The sequence below is a fragment of the Furipterus horrens genome, unplaced genomic scaffold, assembly GCF_987537825.1.
Source record: "Furipterus horrens unplaced genomic scaffold, mFurHor1.1.pri manual_scaffold_11, whole genome shotgun sequence".
Taxonomy (NCBI): Eukaryota; Metazoa; Chordata; class Mammalia; order Chiroptera; family Furipteridae; genus Furipterus; species Furipterus horrens.
Window position 1 is genome coordinate 52748712 of NW_028327181.1, and position 22048 is coordinate 52770759.

General features: G+C 47.7%; 1 protein-coding gene across 1 annotated transcript in view; it reads right to left on the minus strand.

Moving 5' to 3' along the window:
• The window catches only part of GLP2R (glucagon like peptide 2 receptor), a 57455-nt gene extending 42811 nt beyond the window's left edge, over positions 1 to 14644 (minus strand). Inside the window, exons 1-4 of the mRNA XM_090257490.1 lie at positions 14620 to 14644; positions 12716 to 12796; positions 10692 to 10796; positions 5701 to 5822 (exon numbers count right to left, since the gene is read on the minus strand). Of these exons, the coding sequence (XP_090113616.1) occupies positions 5701 to 5822; positions 10692 to 10796; positions 12716 to 12796; positions 14620 to 14644 (333 nt within the window). The remainder of the gene's footprint in view (positions 1 to 5700; positions 5823 to 10691; positions 10797 to 12715; positions 12797 to 14619) is intronic.
• Positions 14645 to 22048: the final 7404 nt, after the last annotated feature.

The window sequence follows — 22048 nt, forward strand, 5'->3', positions numbered from 1 at the left end:
TACAGCATAGAGAATATAGTCAATAATATTCTAATACCTATGTGTGATGTTGGATGGGTACGAGATTTATTGGGATGACCACTTAGAAGTTATATAATGTCTAAGCACTAGGGTATACACCAGAAACTAATACAAAATTGTATGTCAATTATAATATAAAAAATTAAAAAATTATTTAATGTCAAAAAAAGGAGGAAGACATGTCTACTGGTGCAGATAATCTAACATAGTGATGCTAATTTTTAACATTAAAAATTTTTTTCACTCCAGTAGTCATCAATCCAGTAGTCACATAACTGCTCTCTCATTATCTTTGCAGACAGTTCTTTGGGGCACTCTGTTGCTTTAGGGCCAGTTCAAAGGTTGTTTTGCCCTGTTTTACATTCCAAACATTTGAGGCACAAGACCCGGAAGGCACTTCTCTGGCACAGCAGCTCAGCCTCCACTTTAAAGTGGCTCTGTTTATTTATTTATTTTTAGCAACCAAGTGAGCAAATATAACATCATTATAGTGTGATCCCTGACATTTTGGACTCCCAGTGAGATGTTATACATGGCACCTGTGAAGATTAATCGGAATCCTACGTAACTTCCAGCTTACGGGAAATAAAGAAGGTGAAACAGTGCATTTAATGGTAACCGAGGTAAAGAGTCTAATGAATCTAGATTGTGAGCCATTCTGTTACAGAAACAGGGGAGTCCGAAAATCCCCGGAGTTTGTGGCTGTGGGATGGGGAGAAGGAAGCAGCTTTCAGAATGCCTCCATATGCCTGAGACTGACAGCCGGTGTCTTTCATTATGTAAATTGCTTTAATGCATCCAAAGCCTCAGGTGGATGGGAGGAGTCTTGAACCAGGTGATGGTATGGAAAGCACACAGAGCCTACGTGGGGTTCTGCCAATGGTCAGAACTATTGGCAACACCCACTGCGTCAGAGGACACAGTCAGGGATATATAGGCAGCTGCGAACACTTTAGGGGGGGCACGCTCTGGGGCTGTCTCCCTCGCTGGTGAGTGTTCGCAGGGGTGCTCTGGAGAAGGAGAGGAGATCCACGCAGTTTACAGAAAGAAGATAGTTCGCAAGGAGGCTGAGAATCCAGGTGGTCCTGCATTGAGAGCTGGAGGGCACCACAGCACAGAAAGGACCTCGCCAATCGTATTGAGTGATTGTCAGCTGCTGGTAAAGCTGAACTGTGTTTGGGAAGTAGGGAAACGGTGTTTCTGACCCCCCTAAAACTGGTTAGGTTTGGTAGAGGGGAGGCAGGGATATGTGTAACTGTTAAATAAACAATTTTTCTTTTCACTCAAATATAATGTTCAGAGTTGTAATTTTGGCGGCGGGCAATCGGACCCCTAACTAAAGAGCCCGTGGGTTTGTTTTCAATTGGAGCAGCCCAGGGGTTCTGTAACAATTCTATAATGAAGTTTTCTGGGGCAGGAGTGGGAGCACTGTTCCACATTAAAAGACACTGACGTGATATGAAACTAAAGGCAATATATGAACCTAGATCAGATCCTGGTCCAGGGAAGAAAAGCTGTAAAAACTGGGCAGGGGCAGGGGAGAACAATTGGGGAAATGTGAAAATGAATGAAACATTAGTTAATATGACGAAATCACTGTTAATTTCATTTAGTTGGAACAATGACATTGTGGTTATGTGAAATAATATTCTTAAAATTAGGAAATAACCTGATGAATATTTGGGGGCAAAATCTCATGATGTCTGTAAATTATTTTTAAATATTTCAGAAAGAGAGAAAGAAAATGTGGCAAAATGTTAATAGATTTTAAATCTAAATAGTGGGTCTATAAATGTTTATTATTCTTTTAACTTTTCTATTTTTGGATATTTCAAAATAAAATGTGGAAAAATAGATATATATCTATATTATAGGTTATATTGGAAATTAAAATTTATCATTAAAATCAAATGTATTAAAATTATAACATATATAGCAATTAAATTCTATATTTGAGGAGAGAAAGAACTTTTATAAGGGCAAAGAAAAACAGCTTGAAGTAAGGCAAGATAATTGATTTAAACACTACTAAGCACAATTCTATACCAAGTACTCTAAACATACTTGTTAATATTTATGCTTGTGTAGAGATACACACTCTTTAAAAAGTTCCATTTATTATGCATAAGGACCCCCAGTGTATTGTCAATTAGAAGAACATAACATATTTTGTTTGACAAAACTCTGAAGGGTAAAGTTTACTAACACTAGCCTTTTTTGGGCAAAAGTTCAACCCTCTGTTAGAAACACAGGTAAACACAACCAGAAGTTGGGTTTGTTTGTTTGCTTTGATATTTGAATTCTTCAGAATATGGTCATTTGCAGAGGGGAGGAGGCAATGCCCTTGTCCTCACTTTTCTAAAGAGAGAAATCCTTACTTTTTGTCTAGGAAAGTGCAGTTTTCAAATCTCGTTTTGTCGTCCCCATCCACTGACTTGGGGCGTGGCAGACCTAAGCCCAGAGGAAGCAGCAGGCATCTCGTTAGTACCTGTTAGCAAATTCCTCCTTAGGTCTCAGTCCCGGCCTCAACTGCATGTTAGAATCACCTGGGAAGCCCGGCACCAGTACTGACGCCCAGGTGCCACCACAGACCCACTGACTCAGAATCTGTGAAAGCACTCACTCAGTATTTATTAAGTGCCCGCTGTGTGCAAAGGCTTTTGTGCATCCCAGTACTAGGCCAGGGGCTGAGGGCTAGTCAACTAAAACTATGATTTTGTCATTGGTCACAGGCAGCTTAGTTCATGAGGGAAGATAAGAAACACATGCAATTTGCGTAATTCAAGCTGTGCAGTTCGCATGAGACTGGCGTCCTGATGAAAGTCAGACAAAGCTTGAGATACGCTGAATCCAATTCAGCCACAGGTATCATTTTAATACCTTTAAGAGGCGTGAGCTGTCATATGGTAAAACTGTATAAGAAACACAGAATTCTATCAACTCAAATCAAGTAATAAGGTTAAAAAGAGGTTTAGAAAGAATTCCTTGTGGGTGTAGAAGGTCCAATGGAAGGCTCTTCATATCTGATGGGAAGATATCACAGACTTAGGAGAGCCAAGGGCAGGCCAACTCCCATGAGCTTCTAAAGGAAGTGGGCCACAACCGGGGTAGCCAAGCATATGCTAAGTGAAAAGAATTTCACAAAGAACACCTGCATAACCACCACCTAGATGCTACCATCATCCCATGTTCATCCTTCTATTTGTCCCTCATACAGAGGCTTTTAAAATTATTTGACAATCTGTATGTAGTTGGTGTTACTATGTAGAGAATATAGCAGAGTAGATTAGAATTAGAATGTGGCTCCACTATGAAATATGTCAATAAGTACTTGTTGAAAACAGTATTGACTTATTTAAGAACATTGAAGACTCACCAGATAAGCCTGATGTATTCAATGAACTAGAATTATTTAAGAATTAAAGAAGATTTGCTTGTTATAACTATTTAAGAAATTTAAAATATTTAAAGCATCTAATATTTTAGATGTATTACTGCAGCTTGAAATGTAACAGGGTATTGAAATTAATCAAAGGCCTTTCCAATGGAATAAAATTTTACATATTTATATATAAACAAAAAATTATTTATTTTATTTTTGAAAGTCGAATGAAATATTACATACTTAAAAATAAACCAAAAGAAGCCATGGCAGAAAAGCCACCCTCAGACACCAAAAACTGACACTGACTAGTGGACTGTGATCATGGCCCTCAGAGTGGATTAGAGAGAGGCCCAGGGAAGGAGAGAATTGTGTCTGAGGAGATGAAATGCAGTAGTCGGAACTCTGCAGTGCCCAGGGGGTACCAGGCCCTGCCGCCCATGGGCCCGCCAAGCCCCACCACCGGCCTGCGCAAAGTTGGCATTATCAACCCCGATTTGTGGATGCTTGGAGAGAAGTTATGTGGCTTAAGTCACGTGGTTATAGTGTTTCTAGAACTGAACTCCTTTCCTCCCCCCACATCCCCAAACTTTATTAAAATAGTTTTAGTATCTGATAGGAAAATATTAAAATGACTTAAGAAAGCTAAAGCAGATTTCAAACTTCAATTAAATTCTGCAAGAAGTGAGCCACTACTTGCGGCAGGGGCAGGGGCAGGGGCAGGGTGTGGTTTGCAGCCTCAACTTCGGACAAAGACGTCAGTATGGTAGTGAAATGTCTAGAACCTAGGAGAGGTGAAGGGAAAGGACTCTTCCTGTGTCCCCTGTCTCGATGAGGGGCATTTGAGAGCTCCTCGGGGGCCCAAGCCAAGCTGAGCTTTTTGTTGCCCTTGACCCTACCTTCTCACCCCACCCCCAGCATCGGGTCATACTGTTTCCCTCCTTGGGAGCCTGTAAATCCAGCCTCCTGCCTCCCTCCATGCTACTGCCGCTCTCTCCCCTTCTGGGCTGAGTTACCACAATGGCTCCTGCCTGTTCTCCCTGCCTCTGCCTCCAACCTGGCCCGTTCCTCACCTTTCTCTCTGACTGGTCAGAGCACTCCTTTAGAAGCCCACTCTGAGCTATGTCCCTACCTTTTCATTGTGCAAAGTCCTAACTCCCTAAGCTGGCATCGCTAGAGGTCTCCACCTTGTCCCTCTGCCCCCAGAGCCTCAAAGCCCCAGTGGCTAGTGGAGAAATCTAGTACACAGTAGGGACTTCCTGTCTGACTGTGTGAAAGAAACTCAGCTGTGACCCTAGATATTGGCCTGCTTCCCAAATACCCTTTCCTCTGTCCAGGCTGCCTTTTGCACTTCACTTTGAAGGAAGCGGGTGGAATTTGTACACACAGGAGACCTTCGGGGAGAAGAGCCGTGCCTGTGAGGATTACAGAATAGGATCCTGGAAAGACAACACGTGGATAGGTGTCTGAAGCAAACGTGTGCTAAGCAGCTCTGATGATTTCCTCCCCAGTTACTGTGCTGGGACCTGGTCCCACAGCAGTCACTGCTACAACGGTGTGCTGACTCGGGGTCAGCTTCTTTCCAAAGAATGGCATGTCTATGAACAGTCATGTGTCTAGTTAATGAAGTCCTCGCAACAATCACACGCAGTGAATATCGTCCCCAAGGGACGGATGGGGAAGCAGGGTCACTAAGAGGTGAAGGGTCTGGGTATGACCAGCTAGGAATCAAAGCTCTGAGCAGGAAATCGGGCCGTCTGGCCTGGGACCCTCAGCTCGGAACCCCTTTACTTGGCACACCCGTCTCCTGCGACCATTGAGTCCATGTTCTAATGACGGTTAGATAATAAAGAAGCAAACACAGGAGCACGTCAGAGCGTGACAGGGGGTGTGATGGTAAGTGATCAAGAAAACCACTCCTGGTGGGGTGGCCACGGAAGACTTCGCTTTGAAGGGGACAGTGAACTGAAACCTGAGCGATGAGAAGGAGAAGCCACAGAAGAGCTGGGCAGAGCTGCTCCGAGCAGAGGGCACGGCAACGAGAAGGCTGGGACGGCGCTGAAGGCCGGCTTCCCCCAGGGGTCACATTCACCCTCTCAGTAGAAGACAGTCCGTGGTCGCCACCAGGAATGCTGTTTGGTGTGACTGAGGACCTCCCCCCGCTGAGTGTTGCGCAGACAAGCTGTGCGGAGGCTTTTTGTGTGGCCCCTGACGTCACGGGGCCACGTAGGGCTCTAGTGGAGGGTGGCTCGGTGGTTTGGCCCCGGGAATGTTCTCACTGAGCCCGGCGGACTCACGTTTTCTTTGAAGCTGTGGTTCTCGGCGCATTCAGAGTCATCCTGCCAAATATCCGTGGAGTTCGCCAGCGTCTGCCAAGTGCCCTGAGCCAAGCAGTGCCGGTAGGCCCTTCCTGAGTCCTCTGGAAGTAAACACAGCTCTGAGGGAAAGGTCAGAACACGCGGCCGGCTCCCTGAGCCCAGGGTGAGGCCCCGTCCTCACCGCAGAGTTGTGGAAAATCCCAGGGAAAAGGGAGTTGCACTTCCCCTTGGGGTGGGGGCAGGAGGGGGCTCATTAGCATCCCTACTGTTTATTTGGGCCAGAAAGAAAACACAACAACCTCTACATTTTGTAAGAAGCCATGATCCGCTAATGGCCACTGTGTTTACCAGAGTCTCTGGATCTAGAACAGTCCCTGGTGACTCAGAGAGGTGCGCGCTCCAAGGCGCAGGCCAGCTGGGTACACCCACGAGGGCTCTGAGCACTGGCTCGGAGCGCATCTCTTCCTGATGCTTGGGAGGTGGTCCGTGAAGAAGAGTTAGTGGTGGACGAGGCCTGCTCCGCCTCTTACCAGCTTTGTGGCCTTGGGCCCGGCCCTCCCACCCTGTGCCTTTCGGTTGTTTACCAGCGCTGTGCATAAGGATGGTACTGACCATCCTCGGTTTGGGGAAGGAGTGAGTGTGTGTGTGCGAGTGATGGGCAAAGTGCTCTGGCATGACGGCGGCTGCTGTGACTCAGTCACATCTATTCCAGGAGCCCTTCCCCGGAGGGATTGTCCTCCTACCTGGATGACAGGGACTGGATGTGCAAATGAGAAATTGAAATTTATTGGCACTTTCTACTCCTGATCCTGCATGTAGCAGGCCAGCAATACCCATTTACTGACCTTAATTGATTGATCCCCACCTGGTACTTCTACCTTCCCCCTGACAGCTTTACTGGGGTGTCTAAGTGACATCTCAGAAACATTCCCTGAACCAAGCCCTTGGTCTTCTAAAACCCGCTCCACCTGTAGGTGTTCCCACCTCAGCTGATGGCAAACCCATCTTCCCAGCACCCGGCCCTGAACCTTGGAGTCATCCTTGTTTCCTTTCTGTCTGTCACACCCTTCACCTGGCCTGTCAGCCAATCCCACTGTCTCTCCCTTCACATATACCCCGAGTCCGAGCCCTGCTTTTCCCCTCCTGTTGGTATCCTGACCACAGCCCCATTATCTCTTACCCAGATTATTGTGAATGCCTCCGATACTCATGGGCAGTCAGAATGAACTTAGACACACGTCGGCCCCATCATGTCACGCCTCATTCATAATCACCCCGGGGCTCCCTGAAAGGAAGTCAGAGTCCTCGTGGCCTCTCACCAGGCCCTGGAAGGTCCGGCCCCAGTGCTCTCTGACCCAAGCTCCTACGGCTTCTCTTCCCCCTTCACTCCAGCCACATTGGCCTCCTTGCTCTTTGTGACACACACCAGGCCTGGTGCTTCAATAGTGCACCGTCTGCACTCAGTGGCTCCTTCCCTGCTGAGCTCTCTTCCCCTATTGGCTAAACCCCTTACCGCCTTTAAGTTTTCACCAAGACAGCACCTGTCATAAAGCCCACTCCAACTTTCCCATCTCTTTCCCTCCCATCTTGTTTAAAATACATCACACTCGAATGCACTCTATACTTATTGACAAGTTTCTTGATTATTATTTGTCTGTTACTCAAATGTGAGCCCAACAAAGAGAGAAATTTTATTCTATTTTTGATCACTAATCTATCCTACCCACTTAAAACAATGCCTGGCACACAACAGGTCTTCAGTAAATATTTATTAAATGAGGGAATGACAATAATGTCACCTGACACTGTGTCCTCCATCCCAGCCAGGATTGCTCTGAGCTGGGAATGCAGAGACAAAGGCAGCATAGCCTCTCGTCTAGCAGGAGGAGGAGGAGGAGACATGCAAATAAAAGTGTCATCAGGCACAGTAAATGCTAGGGTGGGGGGTTGTGCAGGTGCAGGCGAAGCCCAGGAAAGGCCGGGGCCATTGCACTTGTGGGGAGTAATAGAAATTTTCCAGAAGAATGGAAGTTTCAAGCTGAGGATTGAAGTTGGGTTTATAGACAGAGACATGTGGGCACAGGTGCTGGGTGGGAGTGGCTGGGCAGGTGTAGAAGCCTGCAGTTGTTTATTTGGCTGAAGTGGAGATGGGGGAAAATGCTAGAGGTGAGCAGGGCCAGGTGATGGAAGGTCTTGAGCACCATTCGGGGGTGTTGGTGATTGGCCAGCATGATCCGATGTGCATTTCAGAAAACTCTGTGCGGGTGGTGGGAAGGGGGCCAGACCTGAGGCAGGGACCAGTGAAGGGGGGGAGCGACAGCTGAGAGTGAAGACGCGCAGTGGGAGAGCAGGTGGAAGAGGGGCCAGGGGGCTCAGCTACATGAGCGGTGTGGTGGGGGTGAGGGAGGCCAGGTGGGGGTGGGGGGGCAGGTGGGGGTGGGGGAAGCCAGGTGGGGGTGGGGGAGGCCAGGTGGAATGTGAGAATGTTTTCCTCTCCTCCACTTTCTGCTCCTCTCCGTCCCTCAGTTCCCATTTCATCTGATGACAAGTCTTGACAGTTCCACCTCCAGTATTTTTTTAAAACTCTTTGCTCTTCTCTCCTTTGCCTCTGCTTGAATGCAGCCCCTCACCATCCCTTTTTCTGGGCCACTGGAGCAGCTTGCAGACTCGCATCCCCTTCCTGCCTCAGTCCAACAGCCACAGGCCACCAGCGTCATCTCCCCGCACCACAAATCTTAGGGCCTAACACCTTCAGCAACTCCACATAGTCTTTCTCCACAGAGGGAAGTTAAAAACCCTTAGTGTAGCATACAGTTTCCTGCACAATCAGGTCCAGCCTCACCCTCAGTCTTATATGGCGTTACAGCCTGTATCCACCATTACAGCCTGCATCCGCCATTACAGCCTGCATCCGCCGTTACAACCTGTATCCACCATTACAGCCTGCATCCGCCATTACAGCCTGCATCCGCCATTACAGCCTGCATCCGCCATTACAGCCTGTATCCACGGTTACAGTCTGTATCCGCCGTTACAGCCTGTATCCGCCGTTACAGCCTGCATCCACCATTACAGCCTGTATCCGCCATTACAGCCTGTATCCACGGTTACAGCCTGCATCTGCCGTTACAGCCTGTATCCGCCATTACAGCCTGCATCCTCCATTACAGCCTGTATCCGCCATTACAGCCTGTATCCACCGTTACAGCCTGTATCCGCCATTACAGCCTGCATCCGCCATTACAGCCTGTATCCACGGTTACAGCCTGTATCCGCCGTTACAGCCTGTATCCGCTGCCATTACAGCCTGTATCCACCATTACACAGGCTCCCTTCTCATATTTCAACACTCCCTCCTCTCATCTTATCTCACAAGAATCCTTCTGCCTCCCTTCTCCAAGCCCGTTAACTGACTCCACATTTTCCTTTAACTGCAGGAACCCATTTGCATTCTAAAGATTTAATGCACAAAAGGTCAAGTGGAAAAGCAATTTCCCACCTTTTATGAATCACATTCCCCTCAATACATTTGAGAAACCCACAATTCATTTTCTTTAAGCCTTAGCTCCATTTCTTTGTAACTTTGACTTTCTGATCACTTTTTCTCTTCAAGTGCAACGGGCTTCTATGTTTGGCTCCTGGGAAGACACAGGTAGATGGTGGAGCCAGGTGGTGGCGGCGGTCTGCTCATGTGCCCTTGAGGAGTCTAGCACATCTGGGGCCTTAAAGACCCGAAGGGTCCAAGGGGCTCGAACTCAGTCTCAGCCTCAGCCCCCATCTACGAAGCACCTACTGTGTGGCTGACACACTGTGCGCCTTCTCATTTATTCCTCAAGAGGACCTCAGGAGTTGGCTGTCACAGCTCAGAGGGCTCTGGCAATTTCCCAAAAGTCGGAGTGTAGAACAGAGGGATGGGGTCTCACCTCAGGGCTCCCAGCTCCTTGTCCAGCGCTCTTTCCTCCTCACCAAGCCGAGCCCTCTGGACCAGCGAGCTCCCTAGCATCTTCCCTTCCGCCTTCCCTTGAACCTCACATCCTCACGTATCCTGGGCTGATTCCAGCTGGATCTCACCCGAAGACAATTTCATTAGCACTCCCAGCCAGGAATGCATCTTCCTTTAAAACTCTCTCTTTGCACTAGAGGTCTCAAAAAATGGAAACCAAGTTTTCACTGATGTAACCATTTCTTGGGCTGAAATGACATACAAAATATCACCACCTTGCCTTCTCAGACAGCCACTCTCACCTTGTTTTGCCTGAACTTTGTAACTGCTTATGTTTCTTGAGAATAGGTCTCAATATTTACCTGCTCTTAGACTTGTCAATGGTCTTTGGTCATAGGCAAAAGAGTTCTAACCAGTAATTGTTTCTCTCGCCTTCCAGTGAAACAGTCAAGGGGCTGAGCTGCTGGGGCAGATGGGTGTGGGGTATCATCCTGAAGTCCTAAGTGATAGTCACTTCCTTTCTGCAGGTTCAGGGCAGGTTGAGTGGCTAAAGTCTCCATCCAAGTCCCATGGGGCTTAAGAACATCAGTTCGATAGCCCCTCCTTCCAGTGCTACTGCGAGAGTAGTTTTGATATCCTTCCTGTTTCCTTGACAAGCCAAAGTTGCATGGATGTGAGCATCCTTGTCTTTCTCCCCCGCCTTCTCTCCTCTGCTTCATGGTGCTAATGCTTACCCTCACTGCAGCAAATTCTGTGGAAGCCGGGCCTGGACTGTACCATTTCAAAGAAAAGGGGACCGTTATATTAACAGAACATCCAGGCAGAGAAGAATTGCAGGAAGATAAAAAAGGCGGAGAGAAGAAAGAACATGTATTCCTGACAGCTTAGAAGGAAACCTTTGGTGGGAGAAGAAGACTTGAGAATAGCACTTGACTGGAGCCCTTTCTCTAACTGCTCTCTGGCTGGTCTACCCAGGAGGGACCAGCCTTTAAGGAAACTGTCGGAAATCAGTGAAATAAGACATTACCTTCACGCCACCAGGGTAAGTATGAAGGGCAGGGAACGGAGACATTTCCAGGAGGAGAATGAGGCCAGCATACAAACTGATCAAAGGTTCCATTACAGAAGATGCCTGTGGAGAGAAGGGCCAATGAACAGGACTGCTGGAGCCTCGGGCCCATGGACAGTGACAGGAGGCACCAGGAGCCCGGAGCGCTCCTGACTGGCACCAGAAGTGGCAGTAACCTGCACAGGGACCTGCATGGGCACCCAGCTCTCCAGACAGGTCAAGGACGAGGAGCAACATGTGGGGGACAGGAATGTTTAATGCAGCCCCAAGCTCTGTGGCTTTGTCTAGCCAACTTGACCTCCAGAAGCAGTCCCATCCATTATGTCAGAGTGCACGTCACACTGGTTCCAGTTTACTTTACATGAACTGGACTCACAGGAACTCAGGGTCAGGAGGACACTGGGACATTCAGCCACCATTTTATGTTCCACGGTAACTAAAGACTTGGCAGACCTTCACCAATTACATCCTGGAACACCCTCACTGTGAAATGTGCAAAAGGACCGCTGACGTTAGGGTATCTGCAGAACGAAGTCTTCTGTCGTGTGTTCCTGACACAGCACTACCTGGTCATATCTCTCCATTTGAATGCTAATCTGTTGATCTTTAAAAAATACCTGGGACGTCTCCAGCTTTGTGATGAGAAGCTACAAACATAAGCCCCAGCCTTGTCGGCCTCCCTGAAGGGGTTTCAGGATGGATCCCAAATGTCTATTTCGTAGGCTCCTCACTCCTGAGAACCAAGCATCACCCCCCACCATCTGCTCCCTGTTAGGCTAGAGCTCAGGGTGAAGTGCCATGTTACCAGCCCTGGGACCCTACAAACTCAGCTCTGCTAGGTTAGGAGCTGGCTCAGGCACCTTGTGGACCTGGCTGCCAGGTGCCAGCAACCCACCCGTGTGAGCGGTGGTGAGCTGCTCGAGGCATGGCCCCAGCCGAGGAGCACCTGCCCTACTTGCACCTCAGAAAGCAGTCTTCCCCAAAGCGGGAGCTGCTTCTCGGCATGGACCAAGCCGTGACTGACACCTGCGGGGCTGAAGGAAGGGTTACAGGCAGAAGGCTGGGGCTCGAAGGTTGGCACTGCCTTTGGGTCAGAAAAAGAGACAGACAGCTTATAGTGTCTTGTCAACCGGGAAAATAAGGAGGGGGCCGCTTTTATCCACAGTCCCCAGTGCACAGAGGCAGTGAGCTAATGCTTCTCATCTTTCTTCTTTAGAAAAAAGAAACAGAAGAATCTGGACACAGCCGCAGAGTCAGTATGTGGGCAGAAGAGGCCATCAACGGACTAAACTATTAAAAAGTTTGCTAGAATGCTCAGCACCTAGTATGGACCTAGATAAGAAAAATGTTATGACTCAGCTTAAGACATAGGACCTAGGACCCCACCCTAAACCCCAACACGCACTCAATAGATTCCCAGGTTAATCTATGACAGTTGCTCAAGTCATGTGATTAGGTGCTATGTGTGTAGTGACAGGTGGCTTTTTATCAAAGATGGACACAAGTCTCTGCATCCCGTCTCACATGCTCAACGAGAGGTGGGGGTCCCCGCCCTTGAACTTGGGTAAGCCTTTGTAACTGTCTGACCAACAGAACATGTCAGAAGTGACTTCTGAGACTAGGCCATAAAAGGCAACCTGGCCTGTGATCATCTTGCCCGTGAAACCCAGCCTCCATGCTGTGAGGAAGCCCAGGCCATGTGGAAGCTCTCTGGCCCACATTCGCAACTCAACTCTCAGCTGAGAGCCAGCATCAACCAGCAGACGTGGGTGTGAACGGGACTTGAGTTTATTTCAGCCCCAGCCTTTGTCTTCCAACTAAACCCCAGACATTGTAGAGCAGAAACAAGCCATCCCCAATGTGCTTGGTCCGAATTCCTGACCCACAGAAACTGTGGGAGATAACAAGTGGTTATTATTATCAATGCATGCCAATAAGCTTTGGGATTATTTGCTACACAGCCATAAGTAACTTGTGCTTACCAGAGGGTTCTTTGAGTAAGTCTCTCAGGCACTTCTCTTTGTACTGAGCCCACTTCCGAGTTGTCTCCTCAAGGAGAGACCCTGTAATCTGAGCAGAGAAAACTGTGGTGACCCACTAGTTAGCTGCAAGCACAGAAGTGGCCTGTTATAATCTCAGACTGTGGTTCTCCAGCCTTTCAACTGAGGGGCCATAAGGGCCTGCACCAAGAAATAGAATTTTTTTGGCATCTTCAATTCTATTTAAAAGACACGTTTGAATTTTACATTTATTCCATAATCTAATCCTGTTGGTCTTAATACAAGTGTGAAAGATTTTTTCCAAATCTTTAAATGAGGTTGACATTGCAAGAGGATGCAAGACCCTCAACCTGAAGTTTCACACCCTACCGGACAGACAGTTGCATGCTTCTGAGACCATGCAGATGGCAAAGAGGGGAGCAGCACACTAAGAAGTCCCAGTCCTGTGTCAGACGAGAACTGGAGGAATGGCAGGGACCTGTGCCACCCTGCTTAGGGGCATGCACCGTCCCACCCAGGGGCCCACACCATCCTGCCCAGGTGTCTGCACCATCCCACCTAAGTGCCTGCAGTCCAGAGTTAAAGACATTGAGCAGACAGGTACTTTGGTACTGAACTGAGGCTTTGGAATTTTTTTTCTTTCTGACATTAACTATTTCATCCCATAAAACCTTGAATATACTTTTTGGGACTTCCAAGTAATTGGGTTGTCTAACAACTTCTAATTTTGTATCTGTACCACTTCTTTTGGCTTTAAAAGGGGATTTTTATTTTTATTTTTTTGTCCTGGCCAGGTGGCTCAGTTGGTTGAGACATTGTCCCTACACCTAAAGGTTGTGAGTTTGAGCCCAGGTCAGGGCACATACTTAGGTTGTGGTTTGATCCCCAGGAGAGCATGACACCTTCTCTGCCCAAAACTACTTAGAAGCTGCTAGAGGTAAGGCAATTACTGTTGACCTTGAACAACATGGGGGTTAGGAGTGCCAACATCGCCCCCCAATGCAATAAAAAATCCATGTATAATTTTGACTCCCCCCCAAACTTAGGAGTTGTCCCCTGTTGTTTTCAGGGAGCTGGTTCCAGGACTTTCTGAAGATACCAAACTCTGCGGATGTTCGAGCCCCCTGTATAAAACAATGTAGATCAATGAGTATGATCTGTCCTCCACATCCTTGGACTCCCAGCGATAGATCAAAACACTACAGACATTTATTTTTTAAATCCAGGTATAAAAGGATCCATGCAGTTCAAACCATACTGTTCAAGTGTCAGTTGTATATAATTGGCTGGCACAAAAGTCAAGTGACATTTTTACTCCTCCCTCTGCTTCCAAACAGGCTCTTTCCCTAGTGGCTCGGTATTAGCACCATTGTGGTCTCGTCCACAAGCCAGAAACCAGGAGCTGTCTTCTCCTCCTCCCTCTCCCTCTCCCTCACCCCACACCCCAACCCACTGAGGCCCAGATTCTGTCCTCCTAAATCTCTCTCTTGTCCAGCCCTGCCTCCCATTTCTTCCGTCTCTGGCCTGGTGTCCCCCCTTCACACTGTCCCAGAGTGATATGATAGGCCCACAGGGCAGGCTGAGCACGGGGCTCTTGCCTTCTTGGCCTTGTTGACTCAAGATTTAACTCCGCCTCCTCAGTCCCAAGTCTCTCAACCCCAGTCACGCTCTCTCACGACTGCGCGTCTTTGCACTTCCCACTGGCACCCCTCCCACCCTCATCTTCACCTGGCTCACTCCCCAGTCATTGTTCAAGGCGCAACTCAAGCCTAATGAGCCTGGTAATATGGGACCACCCTCTCACTGAAGTCTTGAGCTTTCGACCCTTCTTTTCAGTGCTTTTTGACCCCACATACAACTGATCCTTATGGCCCATCACATGGTACTCTCATCAGTGAGGTACTTGCCCATCGCCTTCACTACCCCGCACATTCTTTGAGGGCTGAGATGTGCCTTTCATCTCTGAACACAAGGCCCTAGAACTGGGCTGGAGTTATTGTCCTCATTCTCCCTTGCTTTCCAGCTAAAGACACAGAGGTGCGGTTGTGGGGTGGAGCAGGGGAAGGGGGCATGAACATGGGAGGGTGTAAATATGTGACCTGGGCTAAGGTGGACCATTGCTTAGTTTGGCTTTGTTTGTGCCTTTGTCTCCTCTCACAATCAAATGCCAGGTAGGTAACCAGAAAGAATGAAGTAGGACAGGTATAGCCACAGGAAGCCAGAGGAGCCTATTGTAACGTGGGAAATACTCCACCTAAAGATTCAAACACACACACACCCTAAACAAAGCAAAACAACAAGCCAAAAAAGAAAAAACCTATGAGTCTGACAGGTAGCCAGCTTCCACCTCCCGAGTAGTTAGTCCAGTCTAGCCTCTCTGCCCAGCTCGCCCCGGTCCCCCAGTACCACACCATTCATGATGGGATCTGTGAGCAGTTCCTTTGCATTCCTTCCAGAGAACCACATGGCCAACTTTTTGAAGGACCAGGGTGGTCATCGTGAGACTAGAGGATCCCAAACTCTCTTAATTCCTGTTGCCTTTGAAGTCTCAATAATATTCCAAAGCACCCCTAAGCCAAAAGAAATAACTAAAGTCCCACTTACTAAGTAGGTTGGTCCAAAAAACTCACTAAGTATTTACATCCTAAAAACTTAGCACCTACTGGGGACCGCACGACTTCTCAACCTTAAGACTCAGATTGGACACAACCACCTTTGTTCCACTTTCGTGCCATGCCTGCTTTTTTATCACAGCAACTTCAGAACACTCAGCTTTGCAAAACTACAACATCGCCGAGAGTAGTGCAGCGGGATACAACCCTGGCACCATGAATTATCTCCAGCTGGTAATTCGCACAGCCGGCATGGGTGGCTGCTTCCCTGGAAAAATTAAAATATCTTGCAGCAACCCTGTGAATTCACAGCAGTGTCCTGGGGCATCTTAGCACCATTTGGGGACCATGGGATTAGCCAATAAATAATAACGAGGGTGATAATGGTGATACTGATGATAAGATAATTGGCATTTATCTCTTGGTTTCAGTTTCCAATGAGTTTTGAATCTCCATTAATAATATATCTCTCTGTGTTATGGCCCAAGAGACAAGATGAAAGTTTATTAACACATTAGGATGTTTTACATCCTAACAGGACCATAACTAACTCTATATTACTTTTTAAAATTTAGCAGAGAAGTTGATAAATAAATTGTAAACTTCCAGAATGTGCCAAGTCACAAAAGGAAGACCCGTTCTTGGATAGAGTGCTGTGTGCGTCCTTGGGCACGTCACTGGGACCTGGCTGAGGAAGAGGCGATAAAATCAGTGTCATATACATGAGCTGTCCCTGGACTAACATGCCCCTGTCCCCTGCTCTTTGCCATGACTAATGGCCGTGCTCAAAAACAGGAAAAAAATGCAAACCATAAGAAACACCGTATTTGGTCAGGTTAGGAGACCCAGACAAACTCAGACTATCTTCCCAGGTACTCGTCCTAAAGACACCAAAAACACAAGAGGCAAATGCACGTCTAATCACAGCCGGATCCGAAAAGGGATGTTTTCTAACTGAAAAAGCCCAGCTTGATTCCGACCCTCTTTTTCGTGCTTAGGTAGCAGCATCAATTACAAACTGGGCTGAGAAGAGATTCAGGAAAATGAGGGTGGGGTGGGGAGCAGTCTGTTGACTTTCTTTAAATAAATCTTCTCATATTTGTCATGGAAGGAATATACTTCATTGCAAATAAAATTAAAATTATAGATAAGCAAAGACGGACAAGATAAAATCACAATTTTATTACTCAGATATTGTCATCGCTGCATGTAGGCATCCTTTTTCTTCTTTTCTTTTTTCTTTTGACCAAAAAGAAAATCAGAGTGTTCTGTAGCCTCTTTTTCACTAGAAGATATATTTCCATTTTGGGCACTATTCTTCTAAAACACCATTTTAACAGCTACCTAATTTTTTAGGGATGAATGTGATATAATTTATTTTTTTAATTTTCTACCTTGGGAGACCTATGTTGTTTTAGCCGTTTGCTAATATAAATGACTCTGTAATGAAAATATTCATAAACATTCAAGCACATCTTTATTAGGAGAAACACTCTGAACAAGAATTTCTGGGTCATAATGTGTGCATTTTTAAAGGGTTTGATAATGTACTGCCAGACACTCCATCTTCACCAAAAAAAAATTGTTTTAATTTAAAAATATTTACTATTTTTAATCCCATCGGCAATGTATGAAAGAGCCACTAATTCACTTATTGAATAGTCTTTAAAAGTTTTATGTTTTTTGATGCCCAAAGGTCTACTAATTAAATTAGATGAGTTGTGAGGCAGGAGGCGGGGGGCAGGGTAGGGGGGGCCGGGGATGCGGCATTAGCATTATTTCCCTGCTTGAATTTAGAAACAAAACTATCTCTGAGAATTTCTCATTATGTGAATTTTTACGATGACTTCCTGCCAGAAAACACACCACAATCATTTATTACCCATGCAGGGAAAAGCATCTACGAGCAAAATTCTCCATGAAAGTCTACATACAGCCTCATAATGTAAACATTTGGAGAACCAGGAGGAGGGGCATCAGGATTATGGACACAGTGCAGGACAGACAGAGCCAAGAGGGTCTGAAAACAGACCAGAGTGGCAGGGGGAGGGACGGGACATGCCCACAGGCACATTATTGATTATGCAAGTACCAGAGGAAGGAGTGAAAGTGTAGCTTTGTCCTTGTCATAAGCTGGCCTGAGGCACTGCAGAGTCTGCAGTTTTAACATGTAAATATTCATATGTCAACAGCTTCCAAGGAATGCTAAGAAAGAACACAGTTCCTCAAATACCCTGCAGAGACGCCATGGCTGCCCTGTGCCCGAGTGGCATGATCGCCGGTGATCATTTCACTCCTGGGAGCCTTAATCTCCCTGTCTGTGAAAAGGGCTCAGCACTAACATGTGTCTCAGAGGCCCGCTGTGGGGTGTAAGCAAGGGGATTTAGCCCACGTGCCAAGTTCTGCGGCAGTGCCTGGCCCCTGACTGGCCGTCACTACATAGCTGTGGGGGGAAGGTGAACAAAGCTGGACATGTTCAGTGTTAATAAGAGACAGAGAGCTGAAGCAAGGGTGAGGGTTCTGTGTCAGCTTTCACAACAACGGCCCCTCTCCTCGCCGATTAAATTCTGAAGTAGGAGGCGGCCCCGCAGAGACGGTCCGGTCACTAACCAAGAGGATGCCACCATGCACGAATTCCATGAAACCATCAATTGGGCTCACATCTCCAATCTGCCATGAGGGCTTCGAGGCAGCCTCTCAGGGAATTTGGATGCAGAAAACTCAGTCAGGGCTTGCTACCTGTTTGGTTCTGGGCTAGCACCCCAAAAATGCCTGATAAGGTGCCCACATGAGGTCTGGCATGCCAGACCCCCCTCTATGGGGACAGGAGGGATTAGAATTCCCAAGCTGCCTCCTGGAACTAACTCCGCCTGTGGATCAAAGGAATAAGGCCCCTTCCTTACTCAGATGAACGGAGCTGGGGTTTCTTCACATCACGGCCCAGGATAAAAATGGAACCTTGGAAAGGGAAGGAGCAAAGGTGTCATCTCCTTTGATGAGACTAAGACAAGCTAGCAGAGTGCCCAATGAAAGAGAATGGTTACATACATTAGAATACACCCTTGAAGCCCATAAACCTCATGCCATGGAGCTACATTTACCGATGTAGAAAAATGTTCAACCTCCCCGGGACTCAGTTTTCTCTTCTGCAAAACAGGATTAACAGAACTCCCCTCCCAGGGTTGATGAAAGCGTGACGTGAGATCAGGCACTGACCCTAACGCACAGTGCGTGTTTAATAAAAATGTTGGCTTGTGTTTTATTAGTGTATTTTGTTAAGAAAAAAGCAGATTGCAAGATAATATTTATAGTAAGATTCTGTCTATTGTTTTTTAAAACTATATATAAATAAATGGTAGAAAAATGTGTTGAAGTGTGAGCCCTGAGATGTGAGTGAGGGCGATCTCTGGGTGGCGGCATTACAGCGAGCTGCTGTCTGTATTTACACTTCTTCGGATTTTGTAAGTTTACTTCTTAAAACAATGAGCAGCCTATATTTTTATAATAAGGAGGAAGAAAGAGGGAAGGAAGGAAGGAAAAAGGAAAGAAAAGAGACAGCTATCCATTCGACCTCCATCCTCACACAGGGAATGATGACAAGAGCAGGCAGGAGGCCGAGGCAGGATTTACGGGCTTGCACGGACGTGGGAACGTGTTCATAACATAACGTAAAGGGGAAACCAGGACACAGAATGCTTTATGCATCATCGTTTCAGTCGTGTAAAAACAGATGCAGAGGAAAAGGATTTGAGGAAAAGATGCCAAAATATTAACAGGCATTACATCCGAATGCTAAGATGATGGTTAATCATTACTATCTTAGCACTGTTTTACACTTTCCAAACTGCCTATGAGAGGCATAAATTGCTTCTATAATCAGAAAACATGGACAACTGATAACAATAATAATAACAATAATAATTGCTCTTACTTGTTTGATGGAAACCAGAAGCAGCAGAGCGAGAAAGGGCCGCGCAGGGGACTGGAGCGAGCACATCCCGCGGGAGGGGAGAGGACCAGTCCTGGGGGCAGCAGGGATGCGGGTGGGCAGCACAGGGACCCCAGGCAGGGGCCCCGTGACGCTCCTCCCAGGCCCTGCCCGCTCGGTGCCCGCCTCGTCTTGCGTCTGCACTTTCACAAGCGCGGGCCCATTGGTCCAACGGCCCAGGATGTACCAGAGGCAGCCTCCTCTTGCATTCCTCTTTGTGCAGAGAGGAAATGTTTGCACAAACCCTCTTCACACGCGTCAAGAGCGTCCGAACCAGTCTAGACCAATCTACTGAATCTCCAAAGTTTCTCATCAGCAGCAGCTCGGCCCCACCCGGCCCCCGCAAAGCCAGGGAGATTTTTCCCAGCCCTCCCCCAAGTCAGCTGTGTTTTCTGGGACGTCCTCAGCAGAGGCCGAGGAGAAAAAGCAAGGCGGCCAGTAGGTTCCACCCCTGAGGCCTGACTCAGTACACAGGACCAGGGTGCAGAGGCTTGGGTGCGAGCCTCGGAAGAACAGCTGGCCCGAGAGGATGGGCCCCAAGCCAGTCCCTCAGCGGGCGAATTCACGAGGGAGGCATTAAGATTGTCCAGGCCAGGCTGAGCCCAGCCTCCAACATTGCCCAGGCCCCCACTGGGCCCTGCTTATGCCAAGACTTCCCGAGACAAAGCTGCCCAGCCCAGGAGGGGACAGCTCCTGACCCAGGCGCTGAAGCAAAAACCCAATCCGTGACTTGAGTTCTGTCTACATAATAGCAAAGCAACATGCTGAAACGTCAGACAGGCACTCCTCTTCACTGCCCACTTGTTCTGAACATGTCGCTCAGCCCGCCTGGCAGATCCTTTTCTGGAATACATGATCCATCACTTACCAACTAACGTACTTGTACTTTCTCATCACAATTCACCTTCACAAAAGCTTGCACCCAACATCCTATTTCATTCATCCTCACAATATCCTTGCGAGGGTGTGATATTTCTCCACGTGACAACTGAGAAATAGAGATTCAGAGAGGTTGGTGGCTTGCCCAAGGCCACACAGCAAGTAAGTGGCAGAGCCAGGATACTAACCACAGCTATTTGGTAAGTTGCCTTATCTTATCCTAACTCTCTAGGCGAATTCCATTTCTATAGTAGCCTCCTCTCTGCACCTCTGAAGGGCTCTGCTTGGCCCCTCTCACCCCACCTCTCTCCCTGTTCAGCTCCCAGAATCCCCTCCCGTGTCTTCCTACCTCCCAAACTGGAGGGCAGGGGGAACATATCCTGATTGGATGAGTACAGGTCAGCAAGGGATAAAAAGACATACATGTATTCCATTCAAGCTGAACCATAGGAGTTATCTTGGTTAACTTATCTGAGTGAATTCTGAACAGCTGGAGAAAAGCAGGGACGCATGAATCACTTAATAGAAACCCTTGGAAGTCTTAAAAACTCCATGCGGCAAGATTTTAAACCTCAGCCATGAATGCTCATAATGAACAAAAACTTTCAGAGTGGACTCTTCTAATGATGTGACCCCTGGAGTCAATACGGTCACCTCTTTGGGATGACAGCAAGCAGGACGACATGACATAGAGGGAGAAAGTGCCCAGTAATGGCCTCGATCCTTTGGTATGGCTGTAAAGTTGTTCTGTACCCGCACAGTTAAGGCTATCTTAAATGCCTGCCTGGTAAGAATATTCCATCTAATCTCTTTTTCTCAAAAACATGCTTTTCTCTGAAGGTTGGATGGAGGCCATGTAGAGATAAAACATAGTAAACCAAAGGCGCATGGCTCCCAGGCGACTGGTGGCCCCGCTTCCCAGCCTTCCCCAGCAGGAAAGTACAGATGAGTGGTTTTAACCCAAGTGCCACTGCCCCCACTTCTCCTACCCGCCCAGGCTGGCAGATTCGCAGTCATGCCTGGGGTCCTGCAGGAGATGTCTCCCATCTAATCAAGAGCCTGTGTGTTTCACATGCCACGTGGAATCTTCTGCTACTCTGCTGCCCTCACTGCTCCATGAATGTCCTCTGCCCGAAAAGCAGTGGAAGTCTCCCTCATGTCACCAGACCTGCAGGGCTCTCTTTGCAGGGCCTGAGTGAGAGACCAAGGGCTCTGCCTGCCAGCTTTTGAGGCTCTAGGACAGTGCTGAATTCTGCACCCGTAGGGGGTGCCAGCACCCTGCCCTGTTCTATAGAGCACTTAGGTCTGACGTAGGCCGCCTGTGCATCAAGTCTCTCAGAGTCCCTCCAACAGGAAGTCCCTCATTGTGGGGCTGGGCAGGAAACACATTGTGCAGGCCTCGAGAGTTCCCAAATCTAAGGTTGAGGACCCTGCTCAATGACAAAGATAAGGGGGTGGGGAGACTGTACCCAGAAACCCACTCAAACCGCCCTGACCTCCCCTCAAAAACTAACACCCTGCCCTGGCTGGTGTGGCTCAATGGATTGAGCACCAGCCTGTGAACCAGAGGGTCACAAGTTCAATTCCCAGTCAGGGCACATGCCTGGGCTGCAGGCCAGGTCCCCAGTTGGGGGCATCCGAGAGGCAACCACACATTGATGTTTCTCTCCCTCTCTTTCTCCCTCCCTTCCCCTTCTCTAAAAATAAATAAATAAAATCTTTAAAACAAACAAACAAACATAAATCAATACCCTCCACAACAGCCAAAAGGTGGAAACAAGCCAAATGTCTGGATGAACAAAATATGCTGTATCCACCCAATGGGCCATAATCCAG